Source organism: Nerophis lumbriciformis, linkage group LG17 (assembly GCF_033978685.3).
Source record: "Nerophis lumbriciformis linkage group LG17, RoL_Nlum_v2.1, whole genome shotgun sequence".
Taxonomy (NCBI): domain Eukaryota; kingdom Metazoa; phylum Chordata; class Actinopteri; order Syngnathiformes; family Syngnathidae; genus Nerophis; species Nerophis lumbriciformis.
The window spans coordinates 30,865,001-30,884,181 of record NC_084564.2 but is presented as its reverse complement, the minus strand read 5'-3'; the positions used below and the strand labels follow the sequence as shown (position 1 = coordinate 30,884,181).

Genomic DNA, 19,181 nt, shown 5'->3' with positions numbered 1-19,181 from the left:
ATCAAATTCTAAAGTTAATGATTATTTGAAAAAAAAATGTTTTTATCAGTTTGAACATCAAATATGTTGTCTTTGTAGCATATTCAACTGGATATGGGTTGAAAATGATTTGCAAATCATTGTATTCCGTTTATATTTACATCTAACACAATTTCCCAACTCATATAGAAATGGGGTTTTTAATATGCCAAGAAGTCGCCACCTCATCGCCACCTCACCTGCGATGAGGTGGCGACTTGTCCAGGGTGTACCCCGCCTTCCGCCCGATTGTAGCTGAGATAGGCTCCAGCGCCCCCCGCGACCCCAAAAGGGAATAAGCGGTAGAAAATGGATGGATGGAAGAAGTTATGCACAGTAGATCAGTGCAGTCAGGTTCATACTCAAAGCCGCATTATTGCACAGGCTTACCTGGGGGGAGTAGCAAAAACCCCTTGGTGTCTATTTTTTTATTTTTTTATTCCGGCAGACAGACATATATAGCAACACTCCATCACTCTTTGTAATTTGACAGACATGCAACGGCCCCCACCAAAAAGGGATACGGGAAAAAAGCAAGAATGCTTATCCATGTGCCGCCCCTAATTTACAATCAACTTATAAATTGGTTATATATGTTGGTTATATAGTCCAAGTTTCAACAGCAGATTTGATGGATACATGACAATTTTAGAGCAAGTATAACATATGATAATGAAAGATAATGACAAGGTTTTTTGTTTTTTTTGTCAATAGCATTGTGCGACCATGGGATTAGCTCCATCTTGCCTGGGTATCTTTCGTCTTCTTAAGCCTTGCCTGGTGTGTTATGTTCCTTATTCCACAGTGAGTTCTTTTGCACTTGTGTCCCACAGTTGAGAGAGTCCAAACAACTAGTCATGTTTTTGATAGTTTCCCAACAACACATTTTTTACCGCAAGGTTGAACATTCTTAGGCTAGAAGACAGTGTAATTTCTCCGCTCACATTGTCCCACAGTTTCACCCCCGCTATAGATAAGGTTTGAGCCTTGAATGTGGAATTTACCATGTTATGTTTGAATTTCAGGACACCCCTGAGTTCATGTGGACCATCTCTGAGTGAAAACAGACTGTATATTTGCAGGTAGAGCCCTTTGTGAGGCCATAAACATAACTTGAAGGCTACTGCATTGGATTATATAGTGTAGTTTAAGAAAATGACTTATTATGAACAGATCATTGGTATGAGCTAGAATATGTATAATTCCAATTGCCTTTTTCTGGAGCTTAAATAGCGGTTCAATAGTGTCCCTGGAGGTGTGCCCCCAAACTTCAGCGCAATAAAAGAGCTAAGTAAATCGGTCTAAGTGAATTTTGATTTAGTAGTTTCTGCATTTTCCACAAAATGGAGACACCCTTAGCCAATTTAGACTGTACTGCTTTCACACGCGGTTTCCAAGTCAGTAGAGCGTCTATCTTAACCCCTAAGACCTTATGTTCATTTACTCTGTTTATAGACGTCCCGCTAACTTCTGTGTATGTTTTTTTCCAGTCCCCTTCTCCCGTTTTTGAGAGATTTAGTGATAATTTATTTATTACAAACCACAAATGAATTTTTGACAATTTATTGTTCACTGTGTTTACTAATCTAGAGCAGTGTTTTTCAACCACTGTACGGGAGATACAGTTTGGTGTGCCGTGCAAGATTATCTAATTTTTACCTATTTGGGTTAAAAATATTTTTTGCAAACCAGTTATGTGCCGTTGTTGAGTGTCGGTGCTGTCTAGAGCTCGACAGAGTAACCGTGTAATACTCTTCCATATCAGTAGGTGGCAGCAGGTAGCTAATTGCTTTGTAGATGTCGGGAACATGGTTTGTCGTGATCACAATATGCAGATGACAGTGGGAGGCAGCGTGCAGGTGAAAAGGTATCTAATGCTTAAACCAAAAATAAAAGGGCTGTACACCACAAACAAAAAAACATATAAAAACAGAAAAGCGATTTACATTTATATAGCGCTTTTCTCTGGTGACTCAAAGCACTTTACACAGTGAAACCCAATATCTAAGTTACATTTAAACCAGTGTGGGTGGCACTGGGAGCAGGTGGGTAAAGTGTCTTGCCCAAGGACACAACTGCAGTGACTAGGACGGCGGAAGCGGGGATCGAACCTGTAACCCTCAAGTTGCTGGCACGGCCACTTTACTAACTGAGCCACGTCGCCAGTACAGTAACTTACAGGCAAAAAACAGACTAAAACATATCATTTAAAACAGATATACACACACACACACACACACACACACACACATATATATATATATATATATATATATATATATATATATATATATATATATATATATATATGCATTGAATGAGGTGTGTCAAACTTTTGGCTGTACTGTGTGTATGTATGTATGTATGTATGTATGTACGTATGTACGTATGTACGTATATAACTCAACTATGTAACTACTTGGTATCGGATCGATACCCACATTTGTGGTATCATCCAAAATTAATGTAAAGTATCAAAGAATAGAAGAATAAGTGATTATTACATTTTAACAGAAGTGTAGATAGAACATGTTAAAAGAGAAAGTAAGCAGATATTAACAGTAAATGAACAAGTAGATTAATAATCCATTTTTACAGTTTGTCCTTAATAATGTAGACAAAATAATAGGTAGATAAATGACACAACTGCATAAGTCAGCAGACTAATTAGGAGTTTTTGTTTGTTTACCGTATTTTTCGGACTATAAGTCGCAGTTTTTTTCATAGTTTGGCCGGGGGTGTGACTTATACTCAGGAGCGACTTATGTGTGAAATTATTAACACATTACCGTAAAATATCAAATAATATTATTTAGCTCATTCACGTAAGAGACTAGACGTATAAGATTTCATGGGATTTAGCGATTAGGAGTGACAGATTGTTTGGTAAACGTATAGCATGTTCTATATGTTATAGTTATTTGAATGACTCTTACCATAATATGTTACGTTAACATACCAGGCACGTTCTCAGTTGGTTATTTATGCCTCATATAACGTACACTTATTCAACCTGTTGTTCACTATTCTTTATTTATTTTAAATGGCCTTTCAAATGTCTATTCTTGGTGTTGGGTTTTATGAAATACATTTCCCCAAAATATGCAACTTATACTCCAGTGCGACTTATATATGTTTTTTTTCCTTCTTTATTATGCCTTTTCGGCCGGTGCGACTTATACTCCGGTGCGACTTATACTCAGTCGCACCGGACGGCATGTACAAAATATGCAACTCTTGGGCGTATACCTGAAAAAATAGCAAAGTAACGTGGTTGACTTTGGCTAAAGAGCTATACCTGCAAAATTAGCTTAAAAGCTAGCATGATAACATTAATATGCTAAAAGTTAGCATGCGTCAAGAACAAAAATTTGACTTCGATTTGTATACCCGCAACATTCGTTACAAAGCTAGCATGCGGTCAACTGCTAAGATAAACTACATGACTGTCAGGTGTATATCTGTAAAACTAGCTGCAAAGCTAACAAGCTAAGGTTAGCATGCTAACGTTAACATACTTTAAGTAACAAAAAGTATTTGACTCTGAGGCGTATACCTGCAAAATTAGCTAAAAAGATAGCATGCTAACATTAATTTGTTAAAAGTTAGCATGTGTCAGGTAACAACATATTTGACTCTGAGTTGTATACCTGCAAAATTAGCTGATAAGCTAGCATGCTAACATCCATCCATCCATTTTCTACCGCTTATTCACTTTGGGGTCGCGGGGGGCGCTGGAGCCTATCTCAGCTACAATCGGGCGGAAGGCGGGGTACACCCTGAACAAGTCGCCACCTCATCACAGGGCCAACACAGATAGACAGACAACATTCACACTCACATCCACACACTAGGGCCAATTTAGTGTTGCCAATCAACCTATCCCCAGGTGCATGTCTTTGGAAGTGGGAGGAAGCCGGAGTACCCGGAGGGAACCCACGCAGTCACGGGGAGGACATGCAAACTCCACACAGAAAGATCCCGAGCCTGGGATTGAACCCAAGACTACTCAGGACCTTCGTATTGTGAGGCAGATGCACTAACCCCTCTTCCACCGTGCTGCACCATGCTAACATTAATATGCTAAAAGTTAGCATGCGTCAAGAACAAAAATTTGACTTTGAAGTGTATACCCGCAACATTCGTTACAAAGCTAGCATGCGATCATCTGCTAAAGTATATAAAATACGGTACTTACTACTAAAAGACAAGTTGTCTAGTATGTTCACTATTTTATTTAAGGACTAAATTACAATAATAAACATATGTTTCATAAGATTTTTTGTTCAAATAAAGCCAATATTTAGAAAAGTATCAAAATACATTTTGGTACCGGTACCAAAATAGTGGTATCAGAACAACAATAGTGGATAGTGCCCCCCCCCCCCCAATTTGTCACATTTTATGTGTCAGGTAAACCATGACGAATGGCGCCATTTGAATCCCCTACTTATTACACAACACAGTTTTGTGACATCCGTTAATGGAGGAATTAATTTGAGTTGCCTGGTTTTGTCTTTTGATAGGTTTCACTCTGAATATAACTTCATTTGTTGCCGTTTGAAACGCAAATCTAGTTTGCATTTCGCTTACATTCTGGGAACTCCTCCTAATGTCTGGCACGTCCCTGAGAAGTGATGCGTATGAAGACATGGTTTCATTATAGCCTTAATATGATAATGATGACTTCGGTTTAGCGTCATTTGTGATGCTCCCTGTCTCGGTGTGCAGTGCGCTTCTAAAGCACTCGCACTCTCTCCATCTGTTGCCAGGTGGAGGAGATCCGTGGTTTCATCGAGTCTCTGGCAGAGAAAGTTGAGGAGGTGAAGAGGAAACACAGCGCCATCCTTGCTTCACCCAACCCTGATGAAAGTAAGACCTCTTTTGACTGGTGATGCTCCATGTTGGATTTGATGTAGAAACAAACTATAGATGCAAGTGTCACTTCCACATTAGGTACACCTGCTCGGTCTACTGAGATTCAGTACAACAGCTGTCCATAATTCAGCCTTTTTTAAAGATAATATTGCTCAATTTTAATTTACTTGATTCCACAATATGTTCATTAGGCTCCATGTGGAACTACACTGCAATGTTGCAGTGCTGTTAAGTATTTTGCCTCTTTTATAGTGAACCTGTGTTAACACTAGGGCTGTATGTTATACCGGTACTAGTATAGTACCGCAATACTAATTAATCATATTCGGTACTATACCGCCTCTGAAGAGTACCAGTCCCCCCCTATCCTTTTTTTAACGGGAATGATGGCGCGCCATCGCGTCGTGACATTGCTGGTTTACGAGCAGAGGAGCATGTTCGGCAGCGCACACACACAGAGTACTTACAAGCAGACACATTGTGTAGACAAAAAAGGGAGAATGGACGCACTTTGGTGTAAAAAGTAAAGATAAAGGTGGAGCTATAACACTGAAACAGGAAGAGGTGATTTAAGACATGGCTAGCTAGTTAGCGGCTAACGTCCAGCCGCAGTGTTTTAGCTACTTCTAAATCACTAATCCTTGTCTCCATGGCAACAAATAAAGTAAGTTCCATCCAAGTAACATTATCACTGCAGGACGAGGAATAGCTAAACATGCTTCACTACACACCGTAGGAGGATACAATAGCTCACCGGCGTCACAATGTAAACAAACGCCATGGATGGATCTACACCTGACATCCACTGTAATGATACCAAGTACAGGAGCGTATCTAGTCGATACTACTATGATATATCAATATTTTTTAGCATCACAAAATACTTTTTCGTTTAAAAAAAATTCATATTATATTTATAAACTCAGTAAATATGTCCCGAAAACATGAGGACTTTGAATGTGACCAATGTATGATCCTGTAACTACTAAATGTGTGGTATCATCCAAAACTAATGTAAAGTATCAAAGAAGAGAAGAATAAGTGATTATTACATTTTAACAGAAGTGTAGATAGAACATATTAAAGGAGAAAGTAAGCAGATATTAACAGTAAATGAACAAGTACATTAATAATCAATTTTTACAGCTTGTCCTTAATAATGTAGACAAAATAATAGGTAGATAAATGACACAATATGTTACTGCATACGTCAGCAGACTAATTAGGAGTCTTTGTTTGTTTACTTACTACTAAAAGACAAGTTGTCTAGTATGTTCACTATTTTATTTAAGGACTAAATTACAATAATAAACATATGTTTAATGTACCCTAAGATTTTGTGTTCAAATAAAGACAATCATGCCATTTTTTGAGGTCCCCTTTATTTAGAAAAATATCTAAATACATTTTGGTACTGGGACCAATGAATGTTTTTTGTGACCAACAAGTATGTGCTCCAATCACTCTGTCAGAAAAAAATAAGAGTTGTAGAAATGATTGGAAACTCAAGACAGCCATGACATCATGTTCTTTACAAGTGTATGTAAACTTTTGATCGCCACTGTATAGAAAGGTAATGATTAATCTGTGTATATTTCTGCTGAAATGTGTACTTACTACAGTTTCTGGGACTAGCTCAGTGTAGTCTGTTTAATATTAAGGAAGGACAGATGAGATAGGCTCCAGCGATCTCTCCCCCCCCCAACCCCAACTTTAAACCTAATCGGCCCGTGCCTCCAATCTGCTGTTGGGTGACGTCCTGCCGTTCGTGGGCCCCCTGGGGACTTTGTTTGTAAAAAAATACGTGTGCATAGACATCGTGTAAATGTGGTGAGGGGCTACAAGTAACACAAAGACTTGATTCAAACACATTACAAAACAGGAGTCATATAGGTCATTAAACACCATAATACTTACCCCCCCCACTCACTTCAAGTTCATATGTGAGTCAAGGCAGGTGGCCAAATACTTTTGGCAATATAGTGTAGCTGTGGCACCATTTTAGATTCCCTGTGCTTAAGCCATTTGAGAAGCATTGCTTTCGCGCTCAGCCTGAGAGGTAATTGTCTTTGGACGTTTTAGATGTTATCGAAAGAAATGACACCGAGCAATGTGGGTAAGTTTTTAGAAAATGTGACCCTATCTGTCCAGAAATTGTCCTATTTAGCCTCTTTGTGAAATAGCTTCCTTTCCACAATCCTGTGTTCCTTCTCACAATGTACTTTTTACACCATTATATTCACCTCTGCCTTCTTTCTTCTCCTCGGTAAAATAATGCTCCGTATGGTGCCATCCACCCTCCCTTGCAACCTCATTTGTGTTGTTTCACACCGGTTTCTCGTTCTTTTATGTCCGGCCATTGATTTAGACTCTCAAAAAAGGGATGTTCTAGTAGTACCCAAAACATGCGTGAGAGTCGATTTGCTTGCTGGTGTAGGTACGGAAGAAAACTTTAACTAATATATCATCTTAGATACGTATCAATGCTCGGTGTGTGTGGGTGTGGGTGTGTGTGGGTGTGCGTGTGCGCGTGCGTGCGTGTGCGCGCGTGTGCGTGCGTGCGATAAATGCACATAGGGCTGCACTATTATGGCCAAAATATTAATCATAAGATCCATAAAGACATGGATGACAGAGTCTGGTGTAGATTCACTTGACTGGCCTGCACAGAGTCCTGACCTGAATCCAACAGAACACCTTTGGGATGAATTAGAACGGAGACTGAGAGATCCCGATTATTTTCATAAATATTGAAATCCCGATTATTTACTGTTAAGTAAAACATGTTTTATCGCATTTTCCATTTTAAACATACATTATGTAAACATGGCTTTCATTTCAAATTGAGACTATGAAAATAATTTATTAATCAAATAAAATGTACCACAGACAAAGGGCTAACTCGAATAAATATGCCATTGCAGAGTGCGAGATCATAAAGTGCAAACGAGTAACAAATAAGAATACGCACGAATGGCGCATAGAAAGGAACATTTTCATTGTACTTCCCACAGTATATGTCTTTGGCCAAATAAAACTGTCACAGTGTTGTGTAACGCAGTTAAGGATGCAGACGGGCGGTGAGCAAAACTTAGCTAAAGTACTCACAAAAGCACTCCTCACAGGAGCTAACAAAAGGCGAGGCTGCAAAAAGGAAAAAACTAAATATGCACCATTTAAAAAAACAAAAAAAAAAAACAAAAAAAAAAACAAAAACAAAAAACTACTATGTATTAGGATGGTCCCGATACCAATAAGTTGGTACCGGTACCAAAATGTATATCGATACTTTTCCAAATAAAGGCAACTACGAAAAAACATCAAGGTCATTTGTAATAATCACTTATTCTTCTGTTTCCATGATACTTTACATTAGTTTTGGATGATACCACAAATTTAGGTATCAATCCGATACCAAGTAGTTACAGGATCATACATTGGTCATATTCAAAGTCCTCATGTGTCCAGGGACATATTTACTGAGTTTATAAACATAGTATCAATTAAAAAAGAAAAAATATTTTGTGGCGATAAAAAATATAGGTGTAATCATAGTAGTATCGACTTTTTTTTTCTTTTCTTTTTTTTTTACTATTTATATTACTAAATTATTGTGTATGCATCTTAGGGGATCTACTCCAATTTCGTTGTTCTTTGAACCTGTCCACTGTAATAATGACAAATAAAACTCTATTCTATTCTATTGTACTTGGTATCATTACAGTGGATGTCAGGTGTAGATCCACCCTTGGCATTTGCATACATTCAGGCACGCTAGCTTTTGGTAGCGGTGAGGCCGGTGAGCTATTGTTTCCTCCTACGGTGTGTAGTGAAACATGTTTAACTATTCCTCGTCCTCCAGTGATAATGTTACTTTTAAGAAACATACTTTATTTGTCGCCATGGAGACAAGGATTAGTGGTTTAGAAGTAGCTAAATCACTGCCGACGGCGGATGGACGTTAGCCGCTAACTAGCTAGTCATGTCTTAAAGCACCTCTTCCTTTATCTTTACTTTTTAAGCCAAAATGCGTCCGTTCTCTCTTTTTTGTCTACACCAAGTGTCTGCTTGTAAGTACTCTGTGTGTGCGCTGCCGAACATGCTCCTCTGCTCGTAAAACCAGCAATGTCACCACGTGACTACGACGCGCCGTCATGCCGTTAAAAAAAATAAAAATAAAAATATGGCGAACTGGTACTTTTCAAACAGAGTATAGTACCGTTTTTGATTCATTAGTATTGCGATACTATACTGGTACCGGTATACCGTACAACCTTCGTGGGGACTTTCACAAAGTCTTTACTTTTGACCACAGGTCATTATCAAAGACAGGACAAGATGACAAAGTAGTTGGTTGTGCATGCACTAGTTAGGTGCAGAAAAACTGAACAGGTGACTTGTTATTATGGACGTTTGACAAAGGACATGATTGTCTATATGGGACCTGGCCATGCTGTATATGTCATCATCATGTTTGATAAATTATCGAGTTCGAGCCTATTATCGAATCCTCTTATCGAACCGATTCCTTATCGATTCTCTTATCGAGTCCAGATAGGTTGTTGTATATGGAAAAAAACACTCAATATTTGGTTTAACAAAAGCTCAGTTGTATTATATAAGAAGTAAATAAAATCTAATAAGTAAATAAATATTGACTGTTACCCCCCTAAAAATGTTTTATAAAATAAATAAATATTGACTGTCGTTACCCAAAGGATATTAAGTGGGATTTTTCAGAAAAACAAATGTATACAGTAACACAAAAACAACCTGTCTCTGTGATCACTACAGGTGTATAAATAATAATATAGTGTTAAATAAAATCAGTCTCTTGGGCACAAAACTGAAAATAATACAGCTCTCCAAAAAGTGCACTTCTGCTGCTATTTGACATAACTGTTTGTTATGATGCTTTGACATTTTTGCACTTTATTTCTTTATTGAAAGAAAATTCTATGAAGAGAAAAGTTATTTGCAAATGTGGTTACAATGCTAAAAAAATGATAAGTTAAAGCTAAAAAAAGAAATTCACTTTATTGAGTTAACAGTATTTCTTTATAGGGGGAAAGATGTGATGTTATGAGCTAGGGAATATAACAACTACACTACCCAGCATGCAACGGGAGTGACGAGCATGCGTGATAGCCCCGAAAAGTGTTGTTGCATGTCGCCACCTGGCAGCTAAGAATGAGGTTATGAGCACGCTGTGAAAGTAAACGTCAAGAACTCAGCCAACACGCCTCGTCTGCGTTATTTATAATTAGACAGACAACACATATACAGTGTGATTTTGTTTTGTTTACAAGGAAAGAAAAACAAAAGTTAAAAAAGGGAGATATGTTGTATATATATATATGTATGTGCTGCGGTTGCTTTAAGAACGTTGCGACAGCTGCCGTAAAGGAGGTGCGTTGCTAGCCTGGTTGCTATATTTCCCGTTGGTGGTAAAAGTGTTCGTCATGTGTTTGTACCCTGCTCAAATCTCTCAGTAAAGTTATTCATTGGATTATACCTTTTTGTTTTGAACTTTAGTACACCTTGGAGCGCTTTTTCCGGTCCATTGTTTTTCCTGCTTTCGCTATCTGCGCCTAATGACTGAGCTACGTGACGTCATTTCTTGTGATGTCACACGGAGCATTTCTGGTCGGGACGGGATTCGTTCCCAGGGATTCGATTAAAGAACCAACTCTTTTTCTTTACTATAGTGGTCTCGATAACGGGTACCGGTTCTCAAAAAGGGATTCGAGTCTGAGGACTCGGTTCTTTTCTTATCGAACAACCGGGCAAACCGGTTTCGAGTATCATCCCTAGACACATGCAACCATCTTTATGTGGTACCTAGGGCTGGGCGATATATGGAATATACTCGCTATATCGCGGGTTTGTCTCTGTGCGATATAGAAAATGACTATATGGTGATATTGGAGTATACGTTCTCACGCAGTTGCTTTTAGCTGCGGGCATTACACTACAGGCTTTTATCACTCTTTCTTGTCTCTCCTTCTCACAGAGACATAAAACAAGCGCACCTTCTTATATACGTCACATACGTATACGCCCTCGCCGAGCAGAGAGGTAGCGGCATGGGTGACGTTAGCTGTGGCGCGAGTGGTAATACGAGAGATAGAAGGTGCGAATCTGGTAACAAACAGTGTTGGGTTAGTTACTGAAAACCAGTTACTAGTTACTTTATTTCAAAAGTAACTCAGTTACTAACTGAGTTACTTACACCAAAAAGTAATGCGTTACTGTGAAAAGTAACTATTTAGTTACTTCTTTTTCCCCCCCCTTTTTTTTTTAAGGCTCCCATTAATGCCCTTTTAGCCTTCATTTCAGTACTGTTATTGCACTGGAGAATAATACAATCTGTTGATCAACTTGACATGCATTTGCATCCCTGAACTCAGAAAGCAATGTGGTCTACATACAACACACAAAAACAAAGATATGTTTCAAAGGGCCAATTTATTTTAGGCCAGAACAAATTGACAAAACTATTTTAAATAGCTGCAACATAATGGCACTTTAACTTTAACTTTAAGTAGATAGGATCTTTGATCCAAGACACAACTTACATTTAACTAAAATGTTATTTTCTTTGTGCTTGACAAACGGAAATTATTGAGAATGTCTCCATGTTAAGAAACTCGACTTCTGGCTTCACCATGATGTCTTGTTAGTTGTTATGAGAGTAGCATATGTTTGTGTGTGTGTGTGTGGCCCTTTAAGATATGACAGCATGTGAGGTGAGTGACGTCAGTGAGTGAGTGGGCGAGAGAGGTGAGGGACCGGCGACAGTGAGTGCGTGCAGGTGCTCCAGCTTGGTGGATGGCTGCGTCCAATAAAGTCACAAAGTTGAAACAAACCGCCGGCCTCGTCATTCGCCCTCAGCTGTAAAGACCCACTTCCGGGTAAAGTGAAGGTTGTTAGCCCTGAAGTACATAGGCCCTGGTGGAGAAACGTCTCCCCTGCGCCCCTCATTAGAGTGTCCGCCCTGAGATCGGTAGGTTGTGAGTTCAAACCCCGGCCGAGTCATACCAAAGACTATAAAAATGGGACCCATTACCTCCCTGCTTGGCACTCAGCATCAAGGGTTGGAATTGGGGGTTAAATCACCAAAAATGATTCCCGGGCGCGGCACCGCTGCTGCCCACTGCTCCCCTCACCTCCCAGGGGGTGAACATGGGGATGGGTCAAATGCAGAGGACAAATTTCACCACACCTAGTGTGTGTGTGACAATCATTGGTACTTAAACTTAAAACTTAAACTACGGTATGGGAGCCCCCCCCCCCCGCCCCCACCCACACAAAGCACGCCTCTTCTTTTCCACCGCAGCGCTCCAATAAAACACACTCAGATCTTCTGTTTCTAGCCGATACTACATAAAAAATAACGTAAAATAACGCAGTAACGCATCATGTAGTAACGGTAACTGAGTTACTGAATATAAAAAATAAAGTTAAAAGTTAAAGTCAAAGTTAAAGTCCCAATGATTGTCACACACACACTAGGTGTGGTGAAATTTGTCCTCTGCATTTGACCCATCCCCTTGATCACCCCCTGGGAGGTGAGGGGAGCAGTGGGCAGCAGCGGTGCTGCGCCCGGGAATCATTTTATTTATCATTTTATCATTTATTTAGTAATCTAACGCGTTAGATTACTAGTTACCGCCGAAACTAACGGCGTTACAGTAACGCTTACTTTGTAACGCGTTTGTCCCAACACTGGTAACAAATGAAAGAAGAATTAATTCCCAAGAAAAACAGCAGGGGGTCCATCGTCTGGCGGTGGTTTGGCTTCAAGCGGGAAGATGTTGAACAGACAACCGTAATATGTCAAGTATACGGCAAAAGCGTTGCTACAAAAAGTAGCAGCACTGCTAATTTGTAGCATCATTTGAAAAGTCACCCGCTAGAGAATGAAGAGTGCTTGAAACTCCGCATGTCAACATCTCCGTTCGGTGCCACACCCACAAAATGCCCAAGCAACCATTTCCACATCAACACCGTATGAAAAAACTAATCAACAACAGAGGGAGATAACGTCTACCACATAGCGAAGGACATACACTATTTGATTTCCTATTATGCAGCTCATTTTTATTTGGCACTTATTGAAATATCTTGTGACATCATGCACAAAAGTGCACTTTATTTGTTTTAAACTATTGTAGTGGTGTACAAAAAGTGCACTTTAATTTAGTGTTGTTTTGATATGTCATCTTAGTGACATCATGCACAAAAGTGCACTAATAGCTTGTTTTAAAATGTCTCTGACAACCTTGCACTTTCTGTTTTGACATGAATGTTTGTGCCACTGCTTAACTGTTCAATAAACTGTTCAGTGTTTACAAAGACGCGCTCCTCTTTAACGCTAACGTTAATTAGTTGTGCAAATACCTTTTAAAAGTTAAAAGTTAAAGTACCAATGATTGTCACACACACACTAGGTGTGGCGAGATTATTCTCTGCATTTGACCCATCACCCTTGATCACCCCCTGGGATTCCAACCCTTGATGCTGAGTGCCAAGCAGGGAGGTAATGGGTCCCATTTTTATAGTCTTTGGTATGACTCGGCCGGGGTTTGAACTCACAACCTACCGATCTCAGGGCGGACACTCTAACCACTAGGCCACTGAGTACATTAACATTAACAGCTACATATACTATGTACAAACCAACAATTAACTTTCACTTTAATCATACTATCATTGTTGTGTTATTAAGCAAAATAAGCAATACTTTTACTTTTGTTGAAATGTTTACACTGTTACAGAATATTTCGTTTTGCACTTTTTTGTATTGGATGTTTATCTTTATTTTTGCACATTTTAGCAAATAAGCAATACTTTTACTTTTGTTGAAATGTTTACACTGTTGTTACAGAATATTTCCGTTTTGCACTTTTTTGTATTGGATGTTTATCTTTATTTTTGCACATTTTAAAGCAAAATAAGCAATACTTTTACTTTTGAAATGCTTATACTATTGCAGAATATTAAGATTTGCACTGGATGTTTACTTTTATATTTGCACATTAAAAAGCAAATAAGCTACTTTTAATTTTGTTAAATGTTAAAAGTTTTAAATGTTTACATTGTTACAGAATATTTTGTCATGTTGTTGTCAATGTTGACTGAGTGGCCATACTTTTTTTTTGTAAATAAAAGCCATGCCTTTTGAAAAAACTGGCCTACATTTATTTTTTCATCTTCATTTAAAAAAAAAAAAAAAAAAAAAATCGGTAAAAGGAAAAATAATCTATAGATTAACCGATTAATCGAAAAAAATAATCTATAGATTAATCGATAGAAAAATAATCGTTAGCTGCAGCCTTAACTGCTTAATAACTGTTTAATAAATACACTTTTGGTAAATTGACTTAGTTGTGATTTCCCTCTCTGCATGAAAGTTTAAAAGTAGCATATATTAATGCAGTATGAAGAAGAATGTTTTAATGTAGACACATAGAATCATCATACTGCTGTGATTATATGCATCAAGTGTTCATTCAAGGCTAAGGCAAAATATCCAGATATATATCGTGTATCGTGACATGGCCTAAAAATATCCAGATATTAAAAAAAGGCCATATCGCTCAGCCCTAGTGGTACCTCACTCGTATATGGGAGAAGAAAAAAAAGAGCAAGAAAACCTTTAGTTTCCTGCCGTTACACCGTCGTGCCAAACTCCACTCCAACGCCTGCCAGAAAATTAGTCAAAAATAAACATTCACTGGGATTTCACACAAAACTGACACCTCCTTTTGTTTCTCTACCGTTTTCACACTATTCACCAGCAGTGGGGATTGCAACACTGAGATCAAAATTCCCCTGTAACTTTTATTATTCCTTTTGTATTTTGCCTATCACGATTATGTTGTTAATGTATTTCTAAATAGCAACGCTCCGGAGTCATCAACTCACCGCTCAGGAGATTCTGGCTTTAATTGCAGCCTTTTGTGGCCCGAGTGCACTCCCACACTCTGAAGGCAGCACTCCAAAGCTCGTCACCCTCAGCGAAAACTAATTGTTGTTCAAGGTTTAATTAAACAATGATTAAAAAAAAAGTTTTGCATACAAACAACATGGAGCTCAATGTAATTAGCTGTGTTTTCTCCCCATGCCTTGTTTTTCACCAACTACTAGGAGCCACTCAGTAAAGACCCTACTAATACCAAACTATTTTTTTATTTTTTTAAAGTACACTATATCAAATCAAATCAAATCAACTTTATTTATAAAGCACATTTAAAATTTACCACAGGGGTAGCCAAAGTGCTGTACAATGAGCAGGTTAAAAGATAAAACGAGTACCGAGCAAACACAACACAACACAAACAGAACATGATAAAAAATAAATAATTAAAATAGAATTAATAAAAACATAAAAACATAAAAACAGGATCACAGCAGGTGTATTATGGGGCGCCATTGCAGGATGGATATCACTCAGTGTTAAAAGCCATGGAATAAAAGTATGTTTTTAAGAGAGATTTAAAAACAGGAAGAGAGGAGGCTTGTCTAACACTCAGGGGTAGGTCGTTCCAGAGCTTGGGAGCAGCAACGGCGAAAGCTCTGTCACCTCTAAGCTTCAGCCTTGTGTCAGGGACCGTCAACAGCAGCTGATCGGCTGATCTTAAGGATCGGGTGGGGCAGTAAGGCTGAAGGAGGTCGGAGAGATAGGTTGGCGCGAGGTTGTTTAGACATTTAAAAACAAATAAAAGGAGTTTAAAATGTATTCGGTAACGCACAGGGAGCCAGTGAAGGGACGCTAAAATAGGGGTGATGTGCTCACGTCTGCGGGTCTGTGTTAGCAGACGAGCAGCAGAGTTCTGTACGAGCTGCAGGCGGGCGAGGGAGGCCTGGCTAATGCCAACATACAGGGCATTACAGTAATCAAGACGAGTCGAGATAAAAGCGTGGATTAATTTCTCAAGATCATGTCTTGATAAAAGCGGTTTCACTTTCGCTATTTGGCGTAATTGATAAAAGCTTTTTTGAACGACGCTGCTGATTTGTTTTTCGAATTTAAAATCTGAGTCAAACTTTACCCCCAGGTTTGTGACAGAGTCGCTGAGATACGGGGTCAAAGTGCCGAGGTCAACGTTGGGGGAGGGAGAGCGACTTGGACCGAACAACATAACTTCTGTTTTGTCTTCATTTAGGCTCAGGAAGTTAGCTGAAAGCCAGACTTTGATGTCGTGCAGGCAGTCAATAAGACTTTGAACCGTGTTATTTTGTGCCATGGGAAAATAAATCTGGCAATCATCGGCATAAAAATGAAATGCAATACTGTACTTCCTAAAAATAGAACCAAGGGGGAGAAGGTAAAGCGCAAATAAAATTGGGGCAAGGATTGAACCCTGGGGGACCCCATGTGGTAAAGGAGCTGTGGACGACATAAAACTGTCTACTTTTACACAAAAACTCCTGTCGGTTAGGTACGACCGGAACCAGTTGAGGGCGGCGCCCTTAATGCCCACACAGTTCTCAAGACGAGTGATTAAGGTGGCGTGGTCGACGGTGTCGAACGCAGCAGACAGATCTAAAAGCACCAGGACAACATATTTACCAGAATCAGTGGACAGGAGGATATCGTTAAAAACTTTTAGAAGCGCTGACTCTGTGCTGTGGAGGGCTTTAAAACCGGACTGGAACAGCTCAGTGATACCATTATCCTCTAAGAAGGGCAGCAACTGACTGTAGACAACCTTCTCTAATATTTTGGAAATGTATGGAAGATTAGAGATAGGTCTGAAGTTAGAGAGGAGAGAGGGGTCGAGGCTATATCACAAAAGCAAGCAACCTTTTTTCTAATATTTTCAAGGGACGCTAGAAATCGGGGGGAGCTCAAAGTAAAGCCGCTGCTCCTCCACATCGAGAGGAGCCAGATGAGGTGGTTCGGGCATCTGGTCAGGATGCCACCCGAACGCCTCCCTAGGGAGGTGTTTAGGGCACGTCCGACCGGTAGGAGGCCGCGGGGAAGACCCAGGACACGTTGGGAAGACTATGTCTCCCGGCTGGCCTGGGAACGCCTCGGGGTCCCACAGGAAGAGCTGGACGAAGTGGCTGGGGAGAGGGAAGTCTGGGCTTCCCTGCTTAGGCTGCTGCCCCCACTACCCGACCTCGGATAAGCGGAAGAAGATGGATGGATGGATGGATGGATGGCTAGAAATCAAACTTTGATGCACGGGTAACTTGAACCGCAGCTCCCCAAGGCCGACAGCGCTCATGCAGCCCCAGACCAAGACACTACCAACGCTATGCAAGACAATTATCTTGATGCTCACTTTTGTGGGATATTATACACTATATTGCCAAAAGTATTTGTCCACCCATCCAAATGATGAGAATCAGGTGTCCTAATCACTTGGCCCGGTGTATAAAGTCAAGAACTCAGGCATGGAGACTGTTTCTACAAACATTTGTGAAATAATGGGCCGCTCTCAGTGATTTCCAGCGTGGAACTGTCACAGGATGCCACCTGTGCAACAAATCCAGTTGTGATATTTCCTCGCTCCTAAATATTCCAAAGTCAACTGCAGGTTTTATTATAAGAAAATGGAAGATTTTGGGAACAACAGCAACTCAGCCACCAAGTGGTAGGCCATGTAAACTGACAGAGAGGGGTCAGTGGATGCTGAAGTGCATAGTGCAAAGACTTTCTGCACAGTCAGTTGCTACAGAGCTCCAAACTTCCATTTAGCCCACGTACAGTACAAAGAGAGCTTCATGGAATGGGTTTCCATGGCCGAGCAGCTGCATCTAAGCCATACATCACCAAGTCCAATGCAAAGTGTCTGATGCAGTGGTGTAAAGCACGTTGCCACTGGACTCTAGAGCAGTGGAGACACCTTCTCTGGAGTGATGGGTCACGCTTTTCCATCTGGCAATCTGATGGACCAGTCTGGGTTTGGAGGTTGCCAGGAGAACGCTACATTTCGGACAGCACTGTGCCGAGTGTGAAATTTGGTGGAGGAGGAATTATGGTGTGGAGTGTTTTTCAGGAGTTGGGCTTGGCCCCTTAGTTCCAGTGAAAGGAACTTTGAATGCTCCAGGATACCAAAACATTTTGGACAATTCCATGCTCCCAACCTTGTGGGAACCGTTTGGAATGGGCTCCATCCAGTTCCAACATGACTGTGCCCCAGTGCACAAAGCAAGATCCACAAAGACATGGATGACAGAGTCTGGTGTGGATGAACTTGACTGGCCTGCACAGAGTCCTGACCTGAACCCGGTAGAACACCTTTGGGATGAATTAGAGCGAAGACTGAGAGCCAGGCCTTCTCGACCAACATCAGTGTGTGACCTCACCAATGCGCTTTTGGAAGAATGGTGGAAAATTCCTATAAACACACTCCACAACCTTGTGGACAGCCTTCCCAGAAGAGTTGAAGCTGTAATAGCTGCAAAAGGTCATATTGAACCCTATGGGTTAGGAATGGGATGGCACTTCAAGTTCATACGTGACTCAAGGCTGGTGGACAAATACTTTTGGCAATATAGTGTATATTACGGTAGTTTGTTGGTTCACTTTCTGTTACTTCTGGGTTGATGTAAGACAGGGGCGCCCATTAGCCAGGCATTAAAAAAATAGACCTAAAAATTAGTGATCATCAATTTTCACTAAAACGTGACTTTGGTCACTTGATTGACATTCACGACACCCGAGGGTCTTGTGAGATGACGCTGGCTGCTGCCAGATCATTATTAAGAAAAAAACAACCGACAGGAAGGCGAGAAACACTTTTTATTTCAACAGACTCTCGCACTGTACCTGCCTTCACAATAAAAGCCCTGCTTCATCCTGCCTGCGCTAACAAAATAAGCACACAAGCTACCAAGTTAGGAAGTTTGCCGCCAATGTATTTCTTGTAAAGTGTATAAAAAGGAGTATGGAAGCTGGACAAACAAAAAGCAAGCACTTTCATGTGGTATTGGACAGAAAGGAGGACCTTTTTTTTCTCCTCCATTTGAAAATGTGGAGGTTATCATCACTACTGTCTGATTCCAATCAATGCAAGTCATCACAATCACACCAACTTATATTCTTGTCTTCATGAAAGAAAGGAAGGTTTAACATGCTTGTATTATCATTAAACACATTTGACTTGTTAACCTCTATTTCATAAATAAATCAATATAAAATGATATATATATGAATGAGGAATCAGTGCCTCAGACTGGAAGTCTCTCCAGAGAGTGGTGAGGACGGCGGGAAAAGATCATCAGGACTCCTTTTCCTCCTATCCAGGAGATGGCAAAAAGCCGCTACC

At 40.1% G+C, this 19,181-nt stretch overlaps 1 protein-coding gene across 5 annotated transcripts in view; it reads left to right on the top strand.

Annotated features, from left to right (window-relative positions):
* Positions 1-19,181, top strand: part of LOC133614801 (syntaxin-1A-like) — a 192,085-nt gene that overhangs the window by 87,574 nt on the left and 85,330 nt on the right. For all 5 annotated transcript variants that reach the window (XR_009816626.2, XM_061973060.2, XM_061973061.2 and 2 more), the window contains exon 3: positions 4,791-4,890. Coding sequence is in view for 4 of the 5 variants with exons in the window: in XM_061973060.2 (XP_061829044.1) it covers positions 4,791-4,890 (100 nt within the window). In the remaining variant the exon portion in view is untranslated. The remainder of the gene's footprint in view (positions 1-4,790; positions 4,891-19,181) is intronic.